The sequence below is a fragment of the Bufo gargarizans genome, chromosome 2 (assembly GCF_014858855.1).
Source record: "Bufo gargarizans isolate SCDJY-AF-19 chromosome 2, ASM1485885v1, whole genome shotgun sequence".
Lineage (NCBI taxonomy): Eukaryota > Metazoa > Chordata > Amphibia > Anura > Bufonidae > Bufo > Bufo gargarizans.
This window is the reverse complement of record NC_058081.1, coordinates 202,887,182-202,909,650: the sequence shown is the minus strand read 5'-3', so window position 1 is coordinate 202,909,650 and position 22,469 is coordinate 202,887,182. Positions and strand designations below refer to the sequence as shown.

The 22,469-nt window shown below is 44.9% G+C and overlaps 1 protein-coding gene across 1 annotated transcript; it reads right to left on the bottom strand.

Moving 5' to 3' along the window:
• Positions 1-812: 812 nt before the first annotated feature.
• LOC122925777 (acrosin-like) lies at positions 813-5,473 on the bottom strand. The gene is made up of 4 exons (XM_044277124.1): positions 5,313-5,473; positions 4,724-4,989; positions 1,252-1,397; positions 813-1,172 (listed from the first exon to the last, which is right to left on the bottom strand). The coding sequence occupies exons 1-4, from the start codon at positions 5,471-5,473 to the stop codon at positions 813-815; spliced, it is 933 nt and encodes a 310-aa protein (XP_044133059.1).
• Positions 5,474-22,469: the final 16,996 nt, after the last annotated feature.

Here is a 22,469-nt window from a genome sequence, read left to right as displayed (position 1 = left end):
TCCGCCATAGAATCCCATGTAAATTACATCACTCCCTCCCACAGCTGCCTACAACATACAGTCCCATGTAAACAACATAATCCTCTCCCACAGCCACCTTCAATATACAGTCCCGTGTAAATAACATCACCCTGCCCCAGCCCCCTCCAACATTTAGTCCCATGTAAATAACATCCCTCCCTCCCACAACCACCATCAACATACAGTCCCATGTAAATAACATAACTCCCTCCTACAGCCACCATCAACATACAGTCCCATGTAAATAACATGACCCCCCCAGCCACCTCCAACAGACAGTTCCATGTAAATAACATCCCTCCCTTCCGCCCTAACATAAAGTCCCAGTTAAATAACTACAACTCCCATCATTGCTCTGCATCTCCCTTCACTTACCTCTCCTCATGAAGACATCACCACAGCTTCTTCCCGCAGGACTTTTCCTCTTCACCAACGTCCTCTCCTGCACTGGTCACATGATGGTGACATAATGGCAGGTCCTTCTCAACCACTGCCCTTTTTACTGGTCACATGACCTATGATGTCACTACAGGTCCTTCAGCTCTTCCAGTGCATTAGGTTCAACTGTATTGCGGTTCTGAGGATGGCAATACAGTTGTATCTAGCTGGCAGGAGGGACATTCGGGGCCTGGGACAAAACATCAGGGGCCCAGGCCTTGAATGTTTTAAACTAGCAACGCCCCTGGTATAACTCCTCTCTTTCCAAAACTGCAATATAATGAACCATACAGAAACACAAACCACACAGAATGCAATAAAGATGTATTTTTCTGATAATTTGTTTTAAGAAACTATTCTTGGATCATTGGTAGCTCACCATAGACGTAAGGCTTTCTTTTTACTTTAATTGGTCTTGGGATCAATTTCTTACTATGCAAAGTAGGTTTGCAAATTTTGTAGATTAACTGAACCTGTGGTTTCCTTTTAGTAAGAAGAACATTCTTTATAGTTGTAGTGTCCAGGTTAGGTGGTGTTGGTGTTGATAAGATGTCCGTTAACTTTCCTTGGATCCAGTCAATAAAGTACTGGGTGTTGCTGTACACGCCTGGCCTCTTGGACTGGGCACAACCACTCCCCCAACTTGTGACACCAGTCACGTAATATTTAGAGGTAGCTTCATCCAGGCACATGAGGGGTCCTCCGCTGTCACCCTGTAAGTAGAGGTGAGGAGATTATTATAGCTTCACATTGTCCATATAGTAAAGGGATTTCTAAGGAAATTAAGAATACCTGGCAGCTGTCAATTCCTCCTTCTTCATATCCAGCACATAGGTTGTAGTCCCAAATCATACCGCTATACCACTGTGAGCTGTTGCACCTTTTCAGATCAACTAGGTTCACTTTAGCCTCCTGTAGAACATCTGCTGTTTCGGCAGCTGTAATAATATATATCAAGCATTATTGTGCATAAAGTTTTATATATACTGTGTGTATATATATATATATATATATATATATATATTTATATATATGTAAAAAAAAAATCTCAGGAGGTGCTGTTCCGTTTTTTGCTTATATGTACTGTATATTATAGAGGACCAGGCATCCTCTTTGGAACTTAGCACTTCCGCCCATCCCCCACCCCTTGGTGTTTTTAATCAGAGAAACAATGGAGCTGGACATTCCGTGTTAGAGTAGGTCCCACCTGATAAGAAGCTACCTTGTCGTCTGGTAGGTGGGCTCGCCATATTTTTGATCAATAATATGCGCTAAGAGCTTCTTCACTGCTTAGCAGTAAGTATTGGCGTCATGTATTTGACCCTGTTCACACATTCACCTGTTCACTCAGTCTTAGTGCATTTAGTGGTGTGCTGCTACTTTATTTGTTTGATATATATATATATATATCAATGTATATTGTAAGCATCCAAGGGGTGAGGTTATTGATGGTAAGTATGTGTCACTGAGGCTGCTGCTCTCAGTGATGTAAATCCTGGAGGTAAATGGCAACCAGTGATGTTAGATCGCTGAGTTTGTGGTAGCTGGAATTTGGGTCCGGGATTAGGAGTGACTGAAGAGTTTGGGTTGGAAGGTTACTCCCATACTCCATCTCGTGTGTTACCACCTCACCCAGCTGGAAGCTAATTTAAAAGACACACTGTCAGTGTATGGGTGGTGTTGGTCTGCAGAGGACTTGGGAGCATTCTTCTCCACAGTCTTCCAGAGAAGGGAAAAGACAAGACTCTGCACAAAGATGACGCCTGTATTTTTGCCTGTTTAAAAATTGAACTGTTATATGACACATGAGGGCTGAAGATAAGTGCTTTATGTGACTGAACTGTGATGGGCTGAAGCCAAGCCATCCTGTTGGAACAATTTTTGTTGTGTTTTTTTCCCCCCAATAAAACCCTTATGTTGCATCCAATCCTGCCGACTGCCTACCATTTGTAAAGCTAACCTCCACAATATATATATATATATATATATATATAATTCTATTGGACCGTAGGCCTGTTAAAGTCAATGTACTATTATAAAGCAGTCCACACTGACTAACTACAGTGGATATAAAAAGTCTACACACCCCTGTTAGGTGCAGGTTTCTGTGCTGTAATGTGACCTATAAACTGTACAACTCAATTGAAAAACAAACTGAAATCTTTTAGGTAGAGGGAAGAAAAAATATAAAAATATAATAATATGGTTGCATAAGTGTGCACACCCTTAAACTAATACTTTGTTGAAGCACCTTTTGATTTTATTACAGCACTCAGTCTTTTGGGGTATGAGTCTATCAGCATGGCACATTTTGACTTGGCCCAGATTTGCCCACTCTTCTTTGCAAAAACACTCCAAATCTGTCTGTGAAGGTTCTCATTTATCCAGGTCATGGTATATCTGTAAAGAATAAATCAAGGCAACTGGACGTACTCCAAATCTGTCAGATTGCGAGGGCATCTCTTGTGCACAGTCCTCTTCAGATCACCCCACAGGTTTTCAATCGGATTCAGGTCTGGGCTCTGGCTCGTTCATTCCAAAACTTTAATCTTCTTCTGGTAAAGCCATTCCATTGTTGATTTGGATGTATGCTTTGGGTCGTTGTCATGTTGAAAGATGAAGTTCCTCTTCATGTTCAGCTTTCTAGCAGAAACCTGAAGGTTTTGTGCCAATATTGACTGGTATTTGGAACTGTTCATAATTCCCTCTAGCTTAACTCAGGCCCCAGCTCCAGCTGAAGAAAAACAGCTCCAAAGCATGATGCTGCCACCACCATGCTTCACTGTGGGTATGGTGTTCTTTTGGTGATGTGCAGTGTTGTTTTTGCGCCAAACATATCTTTTGGAATTATGGCCAAAAAGTTCAACCTTGGTTTCATCAGACCATAACACCTTTTTCCACATGATTTTGGGAGACTTCAGATGTGTTTTTGCAAAATGTAGCCTGGCTTGGATGTTTTTCTTCGTAAGAAAATACTTTCGTCTTGCCCCTCTACCCCATAGCCCAGACATATGAAGAATACGGGAGATTGTTGTCACATGTACCACACAGCCAGTATATGCCAGATATTCCTGCAGCTCCTTTAATGTTGCTGTAGGCCTCTTGGTAGCCTCCCAGACCAGTTTTCTTCTCATCTTTTCATCAATTTTGGAGGGACGTCCAGTTCTTGGTAATATCACTGTTGTGCCATATTTTCTCCACTTGATGATGACTGTCTTCACTGTGTTCTATGGTATATCTAATACCTTGGAAATTCTTTTGTACTCTTCTCCTGACTGATACCTTTTAACAATGAGATCCCTCTGATGCTTTGGAAGCTCTCTGTGGACCATGGCTTTTGCTAAGGGATGCGACTAAGAACATTTCAGGAAAAACTAACTAGAGCAGCTGAACTTTATTTGGGGTTAATCGGAGGTACTTTAAATGATGACAGGTGTATGCTGACTCCTATTTAACATAATTTTGAATGTGATTGCTTAATTCTGAACACCGCTACAGTTATAAGAGGGTGTACACACTTATGCAACTACATTATTTTAGTTTTTCCCTTCACCTAAAATATTTCAGTTTGTTTTTCAATTGAGTGGTACAGTTTATAGGTCACATTAAAGGTGGAAAAATTTCTGAAATTATTTCTTTGTCTCATTTTTTACAGCACAGAAACCTGACATTTTAACTGGGGTGTGTAGACTTTTTATATCCACTGTATGTCCTGCATCCCCTTCCAAATACAGCCCTTTTCACAGAGGCAGCATATTCCTTGTATTAGTTCTGTCCACTCATGTATCATACCTCGCACCTTTTTAATTTTCATAGCTGAGTATTACTACATAAATACCATCTGAAAATGAAATGGACATTTCCTGTCAACATCTTTGGTTGGGTTTACAAGTTGTGTTTTTGACATGGCAAATATAACCACAACAAAGACGCAACAGTGGCTAAGTGCCTGATTGATAAAGGTTTGACCACTGGGGCCACTACTGGTAATGAGAACGGGGACTTTTTTTCCCCCTATTTAAATGGAGCGGAAGATACACATGCTTGCTGCCGCTCCATTAAATTCTATGTGGGAGCTGGAGATGGCCGAGCACTTGTACTTAACCATTCAAATGGCCCCCGTTCTTGTGCCTGGCAGGGACCCAAGAGGACACACCCCAGCCAATCAGGCACTTATCCCTTTGGACACCCCTTTTAATTGCCCCAAATTAGGTGAACTAGGTGCTACTGCTTACTTTACACAGGAGCTATAGATGACACTTACATTTCTCAGCCATGACTCCCCAGCCACTTATGTAGCAAGGGTGGAAAATGGTGATGTTAATGGTGGTAGTAGGTAAACAGGCCGGCTGCACGTAGTCATTATAGTCCACTGGTGAGTTTAGCTCAATAAGAGCGATATCATAGGCCTCTATGCGCGGGTTGTAGTTCTCATGTTCAGTATATGACTTGATTGAACGTATCTGTACATCTTGGGAGAGCGCAGACAGTTGATGACCTCCTATAACTATTTTCCACTTGGGCACAGATCTGTAAAGTTGAAACAAATTTCACTAATTTACACACATTGGGGCGATTTGCTATTCCTGTCTAAAATGTAGACGGCATAAACTTATATAGCCAATCTAGAGAATCACCATATTTATCACAGTGACTCAGGCTGGATGATGAATGGTGCATGGCTGGACACCATTGTGTACATTATTACCATTCTAAAAAAAACTCCATACAAGGGTGCTACAGATAGACTACAGCAGATTATCCTATGAATTTACTTTCATATAATGTTCCTAATATACATAAATCATCACTATGGGTTTATAGTTCCATTATTATTTTGGAGTCTTCCTTACCGTTTGTTGGCTTTGAAGCAATGTGCTGCTGTTAGCACCCACAATTTATTCAGAAGAGTTCCTCCGCAAGAGTGTCGATGACTAGTTCGAGATGGTACCTGAATGCTCACAAGCCATGGCCATGCTCCTGGTTGAGCGTCTACTCCACCAACAATCCGCATGCTGCCATATCCTGGTACCAGGGGACGGACACCACAATCTTCAGGAGAGAAAGACTTTCATGTCAGAAGAGTTTACAGGTAAAAAGTGAACAAAAACCATGATAAATACATTGTCAAACATCGAATAGATTTTTCAGCTGCAAGTGAGCATTTTTCAGATGATCGTCCTGACCTCCTGTTAGCAATTTATTCAGCATGCTGGCCTTACATAGACAAACCACCTATTACATCAACATGATATCAGATTCTGCTGCTATTGAATACATACTTAGCACGTGTATTGTTAGACTGAACTTACTTTCCAAGCTGTATCCACTGATGACTGGTATAAGCCCTATGGCAATACAAATGATGACTGAGGAGGAGACATATGAGGCCATTGCTGTTTCAGTTCACCAGGTTCTGACAATATTACGTTGCTGAGATAAGTCTATCTGAGGTTGTCACACCTAGTTCCATCTCTGTTTAGAACACCTCAGTGACATCACAGAGAAGAAAACTGTTTTCTGGCAGGAGTATATTATATAATGGGCAAAAGAGACAATTGCCCTAGGACACCACTATTTAATCCTGTCCCGGCATCCATCATGCATGGTACCATGGAGGTTCCATAGCCAGCACGTGATTGGTGTTTTACACAACCGACCTCAAACGGAAGTGTCCATGATTGGAAACAACTCCGTTCACAGACATTTAAAGGGATTTTGTCAGCACGATTTTTCATATTAAGCTGCCAACAGGTTCACTGAGGTCTTCTCGAGTATGTTAGAAATATACCTCTGTCTGAAATATAAATGCTGTTGTTTACCTTTGAAACAATTTTCTATTTATGCTAATTACCTTTTTTTAAACGGGGGGGGGGGGGGGGCAATATAGGAGGCATTACTGGAAGCACTGTGGATAGTTTAAATATGGGGCCACTAAAGGGGATTTTTTGTACTGGGGCACTGTTTTTACTGGAGGCTTTATTATTGCTGGAGGCACCATAGGGGACATTATTAATACTGGGGTCACTATTTGGGCATTTCTGCTGGGGGTACACTAGTGGGAAATTTTTTCTGGAGACACTGTAGGGGTATTTCTATTATTAAGGTCATTTTAAGGGACACAATCGGGGGTATTATCTTTATTAGTGGAGGCATTTTAGGGGTCATTATTATTGCGAGGGGCGCTATTTTATTTACTTGAAGGCATTAGGCACAGCGGGCACAGTATTGGGGGTTGCTGTAGGATGACACTGTTGGGGCACCAAGATGGGGAGTTTGTGTTGAGAAGGTTGGAATGATGGAAAAGTGAGAGAAGAGAGAAAAGATGCAGCTGAAAAAGTTTGTTGTGGTGGTCTGGGCCAAATGGAGAAGATGAGGAAAGAGAATGTCTACATTGTCTTGTTCCATGCCTCCAATCACCTGCTGTCCCCCCCCCCCCCTTTTTTTTTTCTTCTTTCCCCTTTTTCGCATCTGATTGGAGAATGGGTTCTACAAGTTTGTCCGAATTTCAGTCATATACAGATCATGATTAAGAACCCTTCGGGTTTGAAACATGTCGGTCTGATGGAGGTGATGGGAGGTGACGACCACTGCTTTGCATACTGATTTATCTACGATGGAATAAAGTTGTTACAGCATTTTACCTACTACGTGCTGGACGTTTCTTCTGTTTCAAGTGTCGACATTGAGCCAGCCTTGGCTTGTCCGTGCACTGTGGATTATTATTGGTGAGCTGGACTTTTCTCTCTGTATATTGTACATTAGAGGAGACATCACAGAATGTAAGCGGTATGTAGTGCTGCATTCTCCTGTATGTTGTGATCCATGTCTCACCTCTTCCATCCCTCCTCCATATCTTATAGACAACTAGAGGAAGACAGAATGTAGCAGCTGGCGCTGGTCAGCACTAGGGTTGCACTGGGTATCGAATTATCGATACCCAATCGATACTTTTGTACCGATATCGATAGGATACGTGGATTTGCCATTCACTGATACCAGAGAACATGGTGCGCTCTGCTCACAGCGCGCTCCATGTTCCCTCAGCAGCACAGGGGAGAAGGAGTCACAGCACAGGGGAGAAGGAGGGGAGGGGCTGTGGCCGCTGCGCCACCAATGATAACTAAACCATTAATACAAATACAGGAGGCGGGTGCCGGCAGCGGAATCACTTAGCCGACACCCGACAGGGAGCTGCGATCAGTGGCAGTTAACCCCTCAGGTGTCTCCTGTATTTGTATTAATGGTCTAAAAACATTGGTGGCGCAGTGCGTCCCCCCCAACCCTCCAGTATTAAATCATTGGTGGCACAGTGTGCCCCCCAAAACCCCAGTATTAAATCATTGGTGGTGCAGTGTGCCCCCCCAAAACTCCCAGTATTAAATCATTGGTGGCAGTAGCCACACGTTTCCTCCCCTCCTTTTCATTGGTGATGCAGTGGCAGTTGTGATCGGAGACCCAGCAGTGTAATTGCAGGCAGGTTCCAATCGGTTACCATGGCAGCCAGGATGCTACTGAAGCCCTGGCTGCCATGGTAAGCTCCCTGCTGCCGTGTGCACAAAGCCCAGGGCAGCAGGGACAGTGTAAAGTCCTATTTACCCTAATAGAGCTCTGTTAGGGTGAATAGGACAAGGGATCAAAAGATCCTAGGTTCTAGCCCCTCAGGGTGAAATAGTTATTAAATAAAAAGTAAAAAAAAAAAAACCATCAAAATATTAAGTATAAATCACCCCCTTTCCCAATTTTACACATAAAATTTATAAGCAATAAATAAATAAACATATTACATATTGCCACGTCCAAAAAGTCAAAACTATTAATATTTCCTATGCGGTGAACACCGTAACAGAAAAAAATAAATATAAACTGCGCCATTTGCCATTTTTTTGTCACCTTGTCCCCCCAAAAAAAATTGGATAGGACTGTTCGATCATGGGCTGGACATTCCATAAAATTCAGAATGCACACGGCTTTTTTGGTGTTTTATTTTTTTTCGTGTGGTATCGAATTGGTATTGAGTATTGCAATACTTTTTTATGGTATTGAAATCTAATCCAAATTTTGGTATCATGATAACCCTAGTCACCACAGAGGGGAAGCTTCTGGGGAGGTATTTTGTGCTGCTTTGTAATATCTGGTTCTGCTGGAGCAGTTTTTTGTCCTGCACTATGGTATGTTCTGCAGCAGAGCCAAATACCAAAGTGCAGTTCAATATACTGTTCCAGCAGAACCAAATACCACAGTGCAATAGTAAGTTCTGCCAGAGCAGTATATTGTGCTGCATTGTGGCATTTGGTTCTGCCGTGGTAGTATTTTGTCCTGCCCTGTGGTATTTGGTTCTGTAACAGAACCAAATACAAAAGTGCTACACAATATACTGCCCCACCAGAACCAAATACCACAGTGCAGTACAAAATACTACCTCAGCAGAACCAAATACCACAGTGCAAAAAGAAGTTCTGCTGGGGTAGTACATTGTGCCTCCACTATGGTATTTGGTTCCACTGGGGCAGTATATTGTGCTGTGCTGTAGTATTTGGTTCTGCTAGGGCAATATTTTGCCCTTGACTGTGGTATTCGGTTCTTCTAGGGCAGTATTTTGTCTTACACTGTGGTATTTGGTTCTGCTGGGGCAATATTTTGTGCTGCACTGTGGAATTTGGTCCTGCTAGACCTGTATATTGTGTGGCTGTTTGGTGTTGCTGGAGCAGTTCATTGTGCTGTGCTTTGGTATTTGTTTTCGGCAGCAGAACCAAATACCAAAGTATTGAACAATATAATACACCTTTATGTTATGGCTGGCCACATCTTGAGTTACCCCCACATACTTGAGTTGACCCCACCTACTTGTGTTGGCCCCACCTTCTGTCATGAGGTCACTTTAAATTCCTAGACCGTCCTTGTGCCCACAGCTCTCTTCAGTAGTGCCCCAGACAGTCGCCACTCTGTCTACCACTCCCCTAACTATAACCAGAAAACCCTTTTAAGGGCACATTCACTTATGTTCAGCAATCTGGTGTGGTTTCCCTCCAGCATGGCTGCAGCAGACCTAAAAATGTTAACTACAGTGTTTTTTTTACCAGATAGTTGACGGCTTGGGTGATATACCTCTTGAGCCTATACAGCCTGGTGATGCCAGATACAACAAATTAAGTGTCTGCCATCTGGTATCCCCATCCTTGGTGGCTCCGTATTGCTGAACATATGTAAAGCTCCCTAAGGCAAGCTGGAAGATAAAGGCACTATCCCATTTGGCCACTGAAGTAAAGCTTTACATGGAAAAAGTTTTAGAAATGTTACCCATGAGCTGGAACCATTATCATCATGGGGCATCATTGTAGCATTTTCCACTATATAAAGTTGGAATGAGGAAATTTTGTATCTTGGGTAATATATATTCTTGTGTGGTACTTTGCCAATTGCTAAAATATCCCCAAATCCCCAAAAAGTTTAATATTCTATGGGCAACTTGATTCTTCTACTTTTCTTTAGGGCTCATGCACACGACTTACAAACAGTAGGTCCACAATATATGGGCACCGGCCGTCTGTGTACCGCATCATGCATGTGGACCCCTTCATTTGGGTTTTCTGTCCGTACCTCTGCACCGCAAAAAATAGAACGGATCACAGACCTATTCAAGGTGAATGGGTCTGCATCTGTCTGAGACAGCCACACGGACAGTGCCTGTGCATTGGGAACCGCAATTTGCGGTCCCCAATGCATGGAACGGGTGGCACAGGTTCATGTGCATGAGCTGTTAGGAGAAGTCAATGCTTCTCATTAAATTTAGGCTACTTTCACACTAGCGCTTAATCGGATCCGTTCTGAACGGATCCCATCATATTAATGCAGACGGAGGCTCCGTTCAGTACGGATCCGTCTGCATTAATAACTTAGAAAATTTTCTAAGTGCGCAAGATGCCTGAGCGGATCCGTTCAGACTTTCAATGTAAAGTCAATGGGGGACGGATCCGCTTGAAGATTGAGCCATATGGTGACCTCTTCAAGCGGATCCGTTCCCATTGACTTACATTGTAAGTCTGAACGGATCCGCTCACCTCCGCACGGCCAGGCGGACAGCTGAACGCTGCAAGCAGCGTTCAGCTGTCCGCCTGTGCGTGCGGAGGCGAGCGGAGCGGAGGCTGAACGCCGCCAGACTGATGCAGTCTGAGCGGATCCGCTCCATTCAGACTGCATCAGGGCTGGACGGAGGCGTTCGGGTCCGCTCGTGAGCCCCTTCAAACGGAGCTCACGAGCGGACCGACAAACGCTAGTGTGAAACTAGCCTTAAACTTGGAGTTTAACTGGAGTAAGATGCTACAGAAAGACTGTGCACATCCTGTGAACATCTTGTACTTCTTTTTCCAATCTTTATGCAGGCTTCAATGTCATTGAGGAAAATTCGACTGAACAGCAGTTCCAATGCATTAGGAAAGTATCTCCCCTTTCTGTGATCCTTTTCTACTATTTTTGGCGAGAACCACAATTTGATCCATAAACGATCTTTTGTCTTTTTTTGTTTTATTTGCTTTTTTCTGTTTTATAACCTAGACCTTTTCACTTCCTCGTTAGGTTGTTTTAGTGGCACAGTTCATTTAAATGGAAATGACTTGGCAGAGTTGCTGTACCATTACTGGTACTGTAGGTTACATTGTGCTAATGCTCCCTTCCAGTTTTCTACAATATACTTACAAATAAACAATTATCTCTCAGTTGGACGTCTGTCCTGTAAGTAAGAATGCAAGAATGCCTACTGCTTCTGCAACAGCCCTCTGAGCAATGAAGATGGCTTAGATTATGCTGAGCGCTCGTCCTGCAGTTAGGGAGTTATCATCATAGAACAGCTTTTATTAGTAACCTGGTAATATGTACATACATGTGCGTGAGACTGTTTTTCTACAAAAATGAAAATAAAAATATATATAAAGAATTAGAAACGCCCTATCACTCTGCCCTAGATTTACTAATGTGTCTGTGCCAAAAATCTGTCTAAAAAAAGATGCGCATATTTGTGCAATTTGGTGCATCTAAGGTTTCTACACTTTTTTTTCCCGAAATGCTCAAAAAATGTGAGAGGAAATAGGCAGAGCATCACTAAAAAGGGGTGGAGTGTAAGATGCACCATTTTGCGCCAAAATTTCAGCGCATTTCTGGTGTAAAAATCTGCCTAAAAAAAAGCCAACCAGTAGATTGCAGCCAATCTTCGCCCGCGGTTTTCTAATCTAGACTTTCATTGGCTAAGGGGAGGGGATTCATTGGGCCACTCGTCCAATCGGTGAGCTCGTTTTGGTCTCATTCTGTAACACGTGTAGACCCGGAAGTAGGAAACCTTGAGCGCGGCGAGTTCAGCCAGAAAACTGCTGGACAAGGTGCAAGGTACTAAAAACTGATGCAAAGGAAAACTAACTTAGCTGACTGACTATTACCCAGAACATGCACACCTATTGGAATGTGCATGCAGAGACCTTGAGCAATTTCTTGAGGGCAGTATTCACTATAAGCAGCACGCAGGCACAGTTCATAAGGGGGCCTGTTGGCACAGAGAAGAGCAGACACAGTTCATAAGGCAAGGGGGGCTATGGTGTCACTGGAATACTATTGTGCCAGCACCACCATAGCCCCCCCATGAACTGTGCCTGTGTGCTGCTTATAGTGGACAGTGCCCACAGACAATAAATGGGGCCAAACAGAAGCGTTTTTTCCCGTTATTGAGACCCTATGATGGATCTCAATACCGGAAAATAGAAAAGTAAGTGTGAAAATAGCCTAATACGTACCCCGCTCCCCGGAACCCGTGTCGCTCCTGATGCCTACACGGCTGCCACTGCTGGGGGTATGGCAGGGGAGGAGCCAGGGCTGGTGGTGGGATGGGCAATTGGTGGTTAGTGGGCAAAGTTAGTGGGGCCCCATTCAAATTCTTGCTATGGGGCCCAATGATTTCTATGTATGCCCCTGGTGTGAATGCAGTCTTTATGAGATATCGATATGGATGTTTTCCAACTTTTTCCAACTTTAGCATACTAAGGCTGGGTTCACATGGGTGTGTCCGGATTAGGTCCGTACGCGTCCGGGTGTATTGCGGCAAACCTGCGCGATTAAGTACGCAATTGCAGTCAGTTTTGACTGCGATTGTGTTCCGATGTTCAATTTTTATCGCGCGGGTGCAATGTGTTTTGCACGCGCGTGACAAAAAACCGACTGTGGTACCCAGACCCGAACTTCTACACAGAAGTTCAGGTTTGGGTTAGGTGTTGTGTAGATGTTATTATTTTCCCTTATAACATGGTTATAAGGGAAAATAATAGCATTCTGAATACAGAATGCTTAGTAGGTGATCAATTGAGGGTTAAAAAAAATTTAAAAATTAACTCACCTTCTCCTCTTGATCAAAGAAGTAAAGAAGAGACCGCGATCAAGAGGAGAAGGTAAATCTTTTTATTTTTTTTAACCCTCAATTGATCACCTACTAAGCATTCTGTATTCAGAATGCTATTATTTTCCCTTATAACCATGTTATAAGGGAAAATAATACAGTAAATAGACTGTCACCTAGCAACCATGCGTGAAAATGGCACCACATCCGCACTTGAGAGCATGCTGCTATTTTCACGCAGCCCCATTCACTTCTATGGGGCCTGTCCTGCGTTAAAAACGCAGAATATAGAACATGCTGTGATTTTCAAGCATTGCAGAAGTGATGCGTGAAAAAAAACGCTCATGTACACAGCCCCATTGAAATGAATGGTGCCGGATTCAGTGCGGGTGCAATACGTTCACCTACCGCATTGCACCCGCGTGGAAATCTCACCAGTGTGAACTCAGCCTTACACCCTGTAGATTTTGCTCTGATTCTGCATCTGCATTTCTGCTGGCAGTTTGCCATGAATTTCACCTTGAGCATTGCAAAGGGTGAACCCTGCATGGAAATGTCACCCAGCGTCTCGCAAATCCTTGGCAGCAAATCTGCATGTAGTTTGAAACGTGTAAGTGGTTCACTCAGTGAAGATATATTTTAAACTCCTTTTCAAGAAATAAAAGCTGCCATGTTAACCCATCCTAATGGAGTGCAGCGCTGCTTTATAATTCTTTGGTTAACACAGCATTCCCTCGCTACCATGCACCTGATGGAAATAACGTATGTGAATGTGGTGAACTGACTACAATCTTGCAATTTCTCATTAAAGTCACAGTTTTAATGCAACTTCCAGTGACATTATACTAGATTAATAGTGGCTCTCCCAAATTATTCCCTTGGGATGGTGCTCTTGTCGGAAGTGGTTCACCAGCCCACTGGTAGGTATGTAAATGATAAAAGTAAGTAAGGTCGACAGGCACTCTATATCTGGTTTAAAAGGATGTTTATTGATTAATGTTGTACAAGTTTTTATTATTAAAAATATATATATTTATTTTGAAAAAATATTTGGGAAATAATATAATATAAAAATGTTGGAATTCCTTATTTGTAGTGATAGGGGAAGGGTGGTGTGATCTGGGTACCACGGTGTGACCTGAAAAATATCCCGATGGGGGAGGGGTTGGTGTGGACACCTAGGTGGAGGAGGACTCAATGGTGGAACACAAATTCTATTCAGTGTAGAACAGAAAAATATTATAAGTTCATACAAAGTTTAAAGTGAAAAATAGTTGATTTGCAAATTGGTCTAGTGCAAAGTAAAGAAATATTCGGTATGAGAATATTTGATATGAAAGTAATATAAAAGGATCCGATGATATTCAAAAATGTCTCCAAGATATGTCCAAAAGTTAAGAATAAAATGCAGGTATATGTAATATATATATATTGGATATACCTGCATTGTATTCTTAACTTTTGGACATATCTTGGAGACATTTTTGAATATCATCGGATCCTTTTATATTACTTTCATATCAAATATTCTCATACCGAATATTTCTTTACTTTGCACTAGACCAATTTGCAAATCAACTATTTTTCACTTTAAACTTTGTATGAACTTATAATATTTTTCTGTTCTACACTGAATAGAATTTGTGTTCCACCATTGAGTCCTCCTCCACCTAGGTGTCCACACCAACCCCTCCCCCATCGGGATATTTTTCAGGTCACACCGTGGTACCCAGATCACACCACCCTTCCCCTATCACTACAAATAAGGAATTCCAACATTTTTATATTATATTATTTCCCAAATATTTTTTCAAATTAAATATATATATTTTTAATAATAAAAATCTTGTACAACATTAATCAATAAACATCCTTTTAAACCAGATATAGAGTGCCTGTCGACCTTACTTACTTTTATCATCAACTTCCAGTGACATGCAAAAGTTTGGGCAACCCTGGTCTAAGTTAATGTTACTGTGAACAGTTAGGCATGTTGAAGATGAAATGATCTCCAAAGGGCATAAAGTTAAAGATGACACATTCCCTTTGTATTTTCAGCAAAAACTTTATTTTTATTTTTACATTTTCAAAATGACAAAAAAATGAAAAGGACCTGAAGCAAAACTTTAGGCACCCTGCATGGTTAGTCCCTAGTAGCACCCATTTTGACAAGTATCACAGGTTGTAAATGCTTTTTGTAACAAGTCACGAGTCTCAATTTTTGCTTGAGGGATTTTCATCCATTCTTCCTTCCAGTTATGCGAGACTACTGGGCCGTCTGCAGGGCCGTCTTTACCAAGGGGCAAAAGGGGCAGCTTCCCCGGGCCCAGTTGCTCCTGGGGGGCCCAAGGCAGCTGCCTCTTGAGCCCTGCTAGCCACTGCCCCGGGTGTCAGGCTGTCAGCTACACAGGGGGTGCTGCCATGCCATGCCTGCCGGCACTGAGTCCAGGCAGCGTACTGTGAGCTGTGATCTAGGACCTTAGATGACATCATCACCATGTGACCAGTAACCTAGCAATATTACTGGTCACTTGGCTATGAGGTCATCGCAGGTCCTACCAGGAGTGTTGCAGGAGAAATTTGCCTTAACTGTGGAGCTTTTTTGTGTGAAGATTACATCAGAAAAAGGTGACAGGTGCTGTTATGCTAATATACTGTAAACTACTGTATAGTGGGGTGCTGTATACTGTGTGGGGGCCTGTATACTGTGGGGGCCTGTATACTGTGGGGGCTGTATACTGTGTGGGGCTGTATACTGTAGGGGGCTTGTATACTGTGGGGGGGGGACTGTATACTGTGGGGGGATTGTATAGTGTGGGGGGCCTGTATACTGTGGGGGGCCTGTATACTGTGTGGGGGGCTGTATACTGTGTGGGGGCCTGTATACTGTGGGGGGGGGCTGTATACTGTGTGGGGGGGGCTGTATACTGTGTGAGGGGGCTGTATACTGTGTGGGGGGGCTGTATACTGTGTGGGGGGCTGTATACTGTGTGGGGCCCTGTATACTGTGGGGGGCTGTACAGTGTGGGGGGCCTGTATAGTGTGCGGGCCTGTATAGTGTGGGGGGCTGTATACTGTGGGTGCTGTATATTGTGGAGTGCTATACTGCTGTACTGTATACTGTATACTGTGGGTGCTGTAAAGTGTGGAGCGCTATACTGCTGTACTTTATAGGGTGGGGGGCTGTATAGTGTATAGTTTGGGGGGCTGTATACGATGAGGTGCTATACTGCTCTACTGTATACTGTGAGGTGTTGTATACTGTGGGGTGCTGTATACTGTGGGCTGCTATACTGCTCTACTATATACTGTGGGGTACTGTATAGTGTGGGGTGCTATACTGCATACTGTGTGGTGCTGTATACTATAGGGTGCTATACTGCATACTGTGGGTTGCTGTATACTATAGGGTGCTATACTGCATACTGTGGGGTGCTGGGGTGCACTGTAACACTAGGGTGAGCCGAGCCCTGGTCTCCTTCCTGCAGAGCGATGCCCACTTTCAGCCTGAGCCCAGCTGCCCAGAGCACTGATCCTGAGCCGCTGGAGTCTTCAGAACTGGAAGTATTTACAGTCATTCACTGGACTCTACCAGATGTGTGGATTTTTTTGTGTGTGTGTTGTGGTGGAGGGCGTGATTGCCTGCTAAGGTGTGGGAAGGCGGGATCCAGGGGGCCCAAGTAAATTTTTGCCCAGGGTCCAATCAATATTAAAGACAGCCCTGGCCGTCTGGCCTGCATTGCATCTTTTTAGGTCTATCCACAGATTTTCAATGGTGTTTAGATCAGGGGACTGTGAGGGCCATGGTAAAACCTTCAACTTGTGTCTCTTAAGGTAGTCTATTGTGGATTTTGAGGTGTATTTAGGATCATTATACATTTGTAGACGCCATCCTCTTTTTAACTTCCGCTTTTTTACAGTTGGTGTTATCATTGCTTCCAGAATTTTCTGGAATTTCATTGAATCCAATATTCTTTCTACCCATGAAATGTTCCCTTTGGCATTAGCTGTAACACAACCCCAAAGTATGATTGATTGCTCCACCCCTTTTCTTTTCATGAAATTCTGTGCTCTTTTTTTTCTCCAAACATTCATTTTTTCATTGTGGCCAAAGAGTTCTATTTTAACCTCACTGGACCACAGGACTTGTTTCCAAATTTCAGTGTCACCCCCAGATTTTTGAGAAGTTCTGATATACGTTATTCAGTACCTCCTGCATGATCTTCTTTTGTTTTGCTTTCGCTTTGACATCTCTCCTCCCTCTCCCAGCTGTCATCTATTAGCAGTGATTGCCTCCCTATATATCTCCTCCCCATACTGCCTCACCTTGCGGTTTATATTACATCCTGGATTGTGTTCTTTGCTAGAAGTTGCTACAGATGGGTTTTAAGATAAGTCTATTTCTGTATTTGTTGTTTTCCTGTTGGCTTGGTTCTAGGTGACCCTGACTACCTCCATATTAAGTGCAGGTAGCTGGTGGTCGTGTCCCCTCACTATTATAGGGTTTGCAGGTGTCATTCAGTCTAGGTACGTGGACATGCAACCTTCTATCACTGAGATCTTTGCATGGGAAAGACAGGGAGAACTTCAGGGCTTTAATAGGGGTCACCCTTTTGTTCCTTAGTTTTGGATCAAGCCAGTCGGATCCTTATTTGTAACTTCTTGTTTTCTGTTACACCATCCATGACATTATAAACCGCCAAAACCGTCTTAAGCATGAATCCGGTTTCAAACTTGATTGACCGCATGCAGGGTCTTTCACTGGTGGTAGCAGATCTCCGGAAAACTGTCTCTCAGTTTGAGGTGACAGTTTCTGCTTGCGTTCATGGAATTTGTTCTGAGCCTAAAATCTCGCTTCCGGATACATTCTCCGGGGGTAGTGAGAATTTTGTTCGTTTTAGAGAGACTTCCCCATTCCTCTGGAGATGAGGAGCGGAGAGTGGGGATCATCATCTCGCTACTCAGGGATAACGCTCAGTCCTAAGCCTTTTCGCTGCCGGTGGGGGCATGGCCCCTCCGTTCAATGGGTGAATTTTTTTTAGCCCTGGGTCAGATATATGGTGATCCGCATCGTATTTCTCTGGCAGAATCTAAACTGCGTTTTTTATGCCAGGGTAAACAGTCCGCAGAGATATACTGTTCAGAATTTCAGAGATGGGCAGCTGATACTGGTTGGAATGATGCTGCACTCCGAAGTCAATTTTGCCATGGTCTTTCAGAGGGATTGAAAGATGCATTTTCCTTTCATGAGAGACCTACCTCCTTGGAATCTGCCATGTCTCGGGCTGTTCGTATTGACAGGCATCTTAGAGAGAGAGGAGAGATCACTCCTTCCTGTCATACTCAGTCCAAGGACAGTGCGGCTGTCTCATTCAGTGCACAGGGGTCTCAGTCTCTCTCAATCCCCTCTGAGCAGGAGCCCATGCAGCTGGGTTTGCTTGCCTCTGACAAAAGAAGATTCAGCTCTCAGAGGAGGGTTTGTTTCTGTTGTGGAGGTATAAATCATTTGGCAAATGTTTGTCCCTCTAGGACATTCAGGCAGTTTTTTGAGAGTAATAAAGAAACAAAAAGAAAAAAGTCCTCTAAAAACGTTCCATCTGTTACCATTGGCAAGGTTGATGCGGAAATTGAAGGTTTTCCATTTGCTTGTAGTTCCCGTTTTGTCCTACCTGCCAGGGTGGCGCTAGAGAGCAAGAACATTTTTTGTGAGATTTTTGTAGATAGTGGAGCAGCTGTAAATCTCATTGATAGTCATTTTGCTGTAACACATGGTTTCCAGGTATGCACTTTGGGAAAGGACATACCTGTTTTTGCTATTGATTCCGCTCCACTTTCTCAAAAATCGTTAAACGGCATAGTTCACAATATCCATTTGACTGTGGGTGATGCTCATGTTGAGGATGTGTCATGTTTCGACCTAAGCGGGTTACCTACTCCTCTAGTATTGGTGCTTCCCTGGCTCACTAAACATAACCCCACCATTGATTGGCAAGCAAGGCAAATAAATGGTTGGAGTGACTTTTGCAGAGAGAATTGCCTCACTACATCTGTTTCAGAGGTTTCTACTAAGACTGTACCATCTTTTCTCTCTGAATTTTCGGATGTGTTTTCTGAGAGTGGTGTTCAGGAGCTGCACCCTCACAGGGAGTACGATTGCCCTATTAATCTCATCCCAGGCGTCAAGCTGCCTAAATCTCATTTATACAATCTCTCCTAACCTGAAAGGGTCGCTATGCGTGCTTATATCTCTGAGAGCCTGAGAAATGGACACATACGACCCTCGAAGTCACCTGTGACCGCTATTTTTTTCTTTGTTAGGAAAAAAGATGGTTCTTTAACCTCCTCAGGACCGCCGCACGCAGGATTGTGTCTTTGCAGCGGCCCTGTTATTCCTCCTGGACGTGCCGGGGCGTCGTCTCGCAAGACGCGAGATTTCCTGTGAACGCGCGCACACAGGCGCGCGCGTTCACAGGAAGTGCAGGTAAACTAACTGATTCACAGCCTGCCAGCGGCGATCGTTCGCTGGCAGGCTGTAGATGCGATTTTTTTTAACCCCTAAAAGGTATATTAGACGCTGTTTTGATAACAGCGTCTAATATACCTGCTACCTGGTCCTCTGGTGGTCCCTTTTGCTTGGATCGACCACCAGAGGACACAGGCAGCTCTGTAAAGTAGCACCAAACACCACTACACTACACCCCCCCCGTCACTTATTAACCCCTTATTAACCCCCTGATCACCCCATATAGACTTCCTGATCACCCCCTGTCATTGATCACCCCCCTGGAAGGCTCCATTCAGATGTCTGTATGTGTTTTGCGGATCTGCGGTGTCCGTGTTTTGCGGATCCATGGATCCGCGGATACGCAAAACACATACGGACATCTGAATGGAGCCTTACAGGGGGGGGGGATGGAGCCTTCCCCCTGTGCTGCTGCTGCCAATAAGAAGAAAGAGGGGCGGGCACACTGCTCCACCAATGAAAGTGAATGTTTAATAAAAATACAGATGTCAGCAGCAGAATCACATAGCCGTGATCAGCGGCAGTTAACCCCTCAGGTGCGGCACCTAAAGGGTTCACTGCCACTGATCGCAGCTCCCAGCTATGCAGGGGCGTAGGTGAAGTCTCATGGGCCCTGGTGCAAGAGTTCAGCTTGGGCCCCCCTTCCCTCAGTGATTTGTTTGCAGGGGCAGGAAAGCACATTGCCTACATGCTACCTGAGGCAAAAATTGAAACGCCCCCCCCCCGCCCATGCCGAATTCTTGACCTAACCTCTTCCCTTCAGCCAGAGATGTAACTTGACCAGCATGCACTTTCTATAATACTGGTGTCTTCTTGTGTGGCACACTACCTACCGACTGCTACCTCTGCACCCCCTATAGCTGCGCCCCTGCAGCTATGTGATTCTTCTGCCCGCACCCGCCTCCTGTATTAAAGGTTAATTATCATTGGTGGCGCAGTGTGCCCGCCCCCATTCTCCCCAGTATTAAAATCATTGGTGGCAGTGGCCACAGGGTCCTCTCCCCTCCTCCTCATTGGAGGCAGTGGCAGCTTCTGATCGGAGCCCCAGCAGTGTAATCCTGGGGCTCTGATCGGTTACCATGGCAGCCAGGTCGCTACTGAAGCCCTGGCTGCCATGGTAATCTCCCTGCTGCTGTGTGTACTATTGTCATGGAACCATGAACCAGACGTACAACAAGAGATAAGTGGAAATAAGAAGGCTTTATTGAAAATCAAGCTGTAGCAAAAGTCCAAACGGATGGCTAAACCGAAGCAGGGTCTTGCGTAGACAGAGGTCAGGAACCAGAAGGGTAGTCAGACGAAGCCTGGATCAGGAACCAGCAGGGTAGTCAGACGAAGCCAGGATCAGGAACCAACGGGGTAGTCAGACGAGGCCAGGATCAGGAACCAGAAGCAGCAGCAGTCTTAGAAGCATGTGAACACAGGAGGACCAAGCAAGGAACTGAAGCCACAGACCTCCTATATATATGAGCTAGGCATCCAGCTCCTCCCAGTGGGAAGGAGAAGCCGCAGGGTGGGAGGCTACAAGAAACCCAGAAACCAAGATGGCCGCCAGCACATGTCAAACGAAGGAGAACAGTAAGAAGGTAAGACCATGACAGTACCTCCCCCTCAAGGGCCCCTCCTCCGCGGAGTAAGGAACGGTTTCTGAGGGAAGCGTGCGTGGAAGGCTCGGAGCAAAGCAGGAGCATGGACATCTGCGGAGGGAACCCAGGAACGCTCCTCTGGACCATAACCACGCCAATGGACCAAAAACTGCAACCGACCGCGGACCAGGCGTGAGTCCAGGATATTGCTCACCTCATATTCCTCACGATTGCCCACTTGGACCGGACGGGGCCGAGGAACCGAGGAAGTGAAACGATTACACACCAATGGCTTCAACAGGGAGACATGAAACACGTTGGAGATCCGCATGCTAGGAGGAAGCGCAAGGGCATAGGCTACCGGGTTTACCCTGCGAAGCACTCGGAAGGGACCAACAAAGCGAGGCGCCAGCTTGGGAGTGGGCACTCGAAGGTTGAGGTTGCGGGTGGACAACCATACACGGTCTCCGACCTGGTAGGAAGGAGCGGGCGCTCGTCTGCGATCAGCCTGGAGTCTCTGGCGCTGCGCAGAGACCTCAAGGGACCTCTGGATCTGTACCCAAGAAGCACGTAGGACGGAAAGGTGATCCTCCACAGCCGGAATATCCTGGGGAGAGAATACCTCCGGTAACACGGCAGGTTGGAACCCATAATTGGCCATGAAGGGAGACGTCCCAGAGGAAGAGTTCACTGCCGTGTTCCTGGCAAACTCAGCCCAAGGCAGGAGGTCAACCCAATTGTCTTGGTGATCGGAGACATAGCAACGAAGGAATTGCTCCAAGGCCTGATTGGATCGTTCTGCGGCCCCATTGGACTGAGGGTGGTAGGCCGAGGAGAAAGAGAGATGAATCCCCAACTGGGAGCAAAAGGCGCGCCAGAACCTGGACACAAACTGACTCCCCCGATCCGACACAATCTCATTGGGCAAACCGTGCAACCGGAAGACCTCCCTGGCGAAAATCGTGGCCAACTCTTGTGCAGAGGGTAACTTCTTGAGAGGAACACAGTGGCACATTTTGGAAAACCGATCCACAATCATGAGAATGACCGTATGGCCTTGGGATGCAGGGAGGTCCACAATGAAATCCATCCCCAGGTGTGACCATGGGCGCTCCCCGGTGGCTATGGGTTGCAAAAGGCCCAACGGAAGGTGCCGAGGGGACTTACTCTGGGCACAAACGGAGCATGCCGCTACATATGCGGCGATGTCGGAACGTAGAGAAGGCCACCAGAACAGACGTGAAACAGCCCAGGACAGCTGATTCTTTCCAGGATGCCCCGCGGCCTTGGAGTTATGGTAGGTTCGCAACAACCGAGTGCGCAACTCCTCAGGCACAAAACACCTGCCGTTGGGTCTCCCAGAGGGAGCACCAGATTGAGCCGCCAAAATCTGCTCACCCAGGGGAGAGGTCAGGCTGGTGCGAATGGCGGCCAGGATCTGATTCGGAGGTATGACCGAAGTCGGAATAGACTCCTCCCCGGACAGCTCGGAGTACTGCCGTGATAAGGCATCCGCTCTGATGTT

Excerpts from the sequence above, each read along its gene's own strand:
- LOC122925777 (XM_044277124.1), bottom strand. The coding sequence starts at position 5,473 with ATGCGGATTGTTGGTGGAGTAGACGCTCAACCAGGAGCATGGCCATGG. Across the intron at positions 1,398-4,723 it reads GGGAGTCATGGCTGAGAAAT|CTGCCGAAACAGCAGATGTT; the intron begins GTAAGTGTCATC and ends ATATTATTACAG. Across the intron at positions 1,173-1,251 it reads GAGGAATTGACAGCTGCCAG|GGTGACAGCGGAGGACCCCT; the intron begins GTATTCTTAATT and ends CTCTACTTACAG.